We start from the raw sequence: 1,077 nt of genomic DNA, 5'->3' as shown, positions 1-1,077 counted from the left end.
CGAGACGGACTATAGGTTCTATTATATGTTTCACAACGACAACAACAGTGTGCCTATTACAAAGCGAACTAGGGAAATCGGATCAAGTCATATTGAAGGGTCTGTGAGTGATACTCGACTAGACGCATATGAAATAGTTGGGGCAGAAGTACACAGCCCGGGCGACTACGTGACCGTGACGTGCTCGGCCAATTTCAGTGAAGTCACTAGCCACGAGGACATCAATGCCATGAATCATTTTGTGGTACAGAGTAGTTCCAGCCGTATGGACGCACGGGACTTGATCGAGCCCCGCATCAGAACCGAATCGATTCAAACAAACAAACCAGAGGTAACCGTGTTATTCGCTAATCCGTTGACATCCAATCCGGACAAAGAATTCTTCCAAAGCAATGTGAATGCGCAGCGGTTTGAGGAGGGTTTCCTGGAGGTGAACTACCAATTTGACCTTGGAAGTCCGTTGGGGTGGACAGGGATCTGGACAGTGTATAATGGGTCAGTCAATCACAGCAAGCAGGCGTGCACAGCAAAAGTGAACACTTCACCAGTACGAACAAACAGTACCTGGAACCAGTCGAGTTTCGAGTGCTTCGTGCAACCGGAACACCAGGCAATTGTTGTATATGCAATGAACTCGGTGGATCCCATAACAAACCGGACAGATCTAGAACAGGCGTTTGCGGACTCCGTAGTACGGGTCGTCAGGTCATGGTTGAGTGTCGGTTCGACCACGAACCACGATGAGAGCAAGCCGAAATTTGACACACGTACTAGTGGAACCTATCGGTTGGTACGCATTCGCGTTGGCTGGAAAGCTTCAGTCCATATTGGCGAGAAGATAGTCATCCTAGGGCGACGCGATCAATTCGGTCAGGCCAAGGTTCGCTGTTATTATGGAAAGCACTCTGAAGCGCAACCACTAAATACCGGATTCTTTGTGGACATCAACGAGGATGGGGAATACTTCCGACTAGAGAAGTCCTCCGCCGAGTTGTCCGATTCCGGTCTGTACAGCTGTGAACTGGATCACTGCTCTCAGTGTGCGGACCATCTGGGCTTTAGAGAACGACGCTTGCT

General features: G+C 49.6%; 1 protein-coding gene across 1 annotated transcript; it reads left to right on the top strand.

The window, feature by feature from the left end:
* Positions 1–28: 28 nt before the first annotated feature.
* Positions 29–1,075, top strand: T265_16040 (hypothetical protein; the record flags this gene model as incomplete). Its single annotated transcript, XM_009179529.1, has 1 exon — positions 29–1,075. A coding segment is annotated over one exon (1,047 nt), but the record flags the coding sequence as incomplete, so codon positions are not given.
* Between the last annotated feature and the right edge of the window lie 2 nt (positions 1,076–1,077).

This window comes from Opisthorchis viverrini (assembly GCF_000715545.1).
Source record: "Opisthorchis viverrini unplaced genomic scaffold scaffold10612, whole genome shotgun sequence".
Lineage (NCBI taxonomy): Eukaryota > Metazoa > Platyhelminthes > Trematoda > Opisthorchiida > Opisthorchiidae > Opisthorchis > Opisthorchis viverrini.
This window is presented reverse-complemented; position numbering and strand designations above follow the sequence as displayed.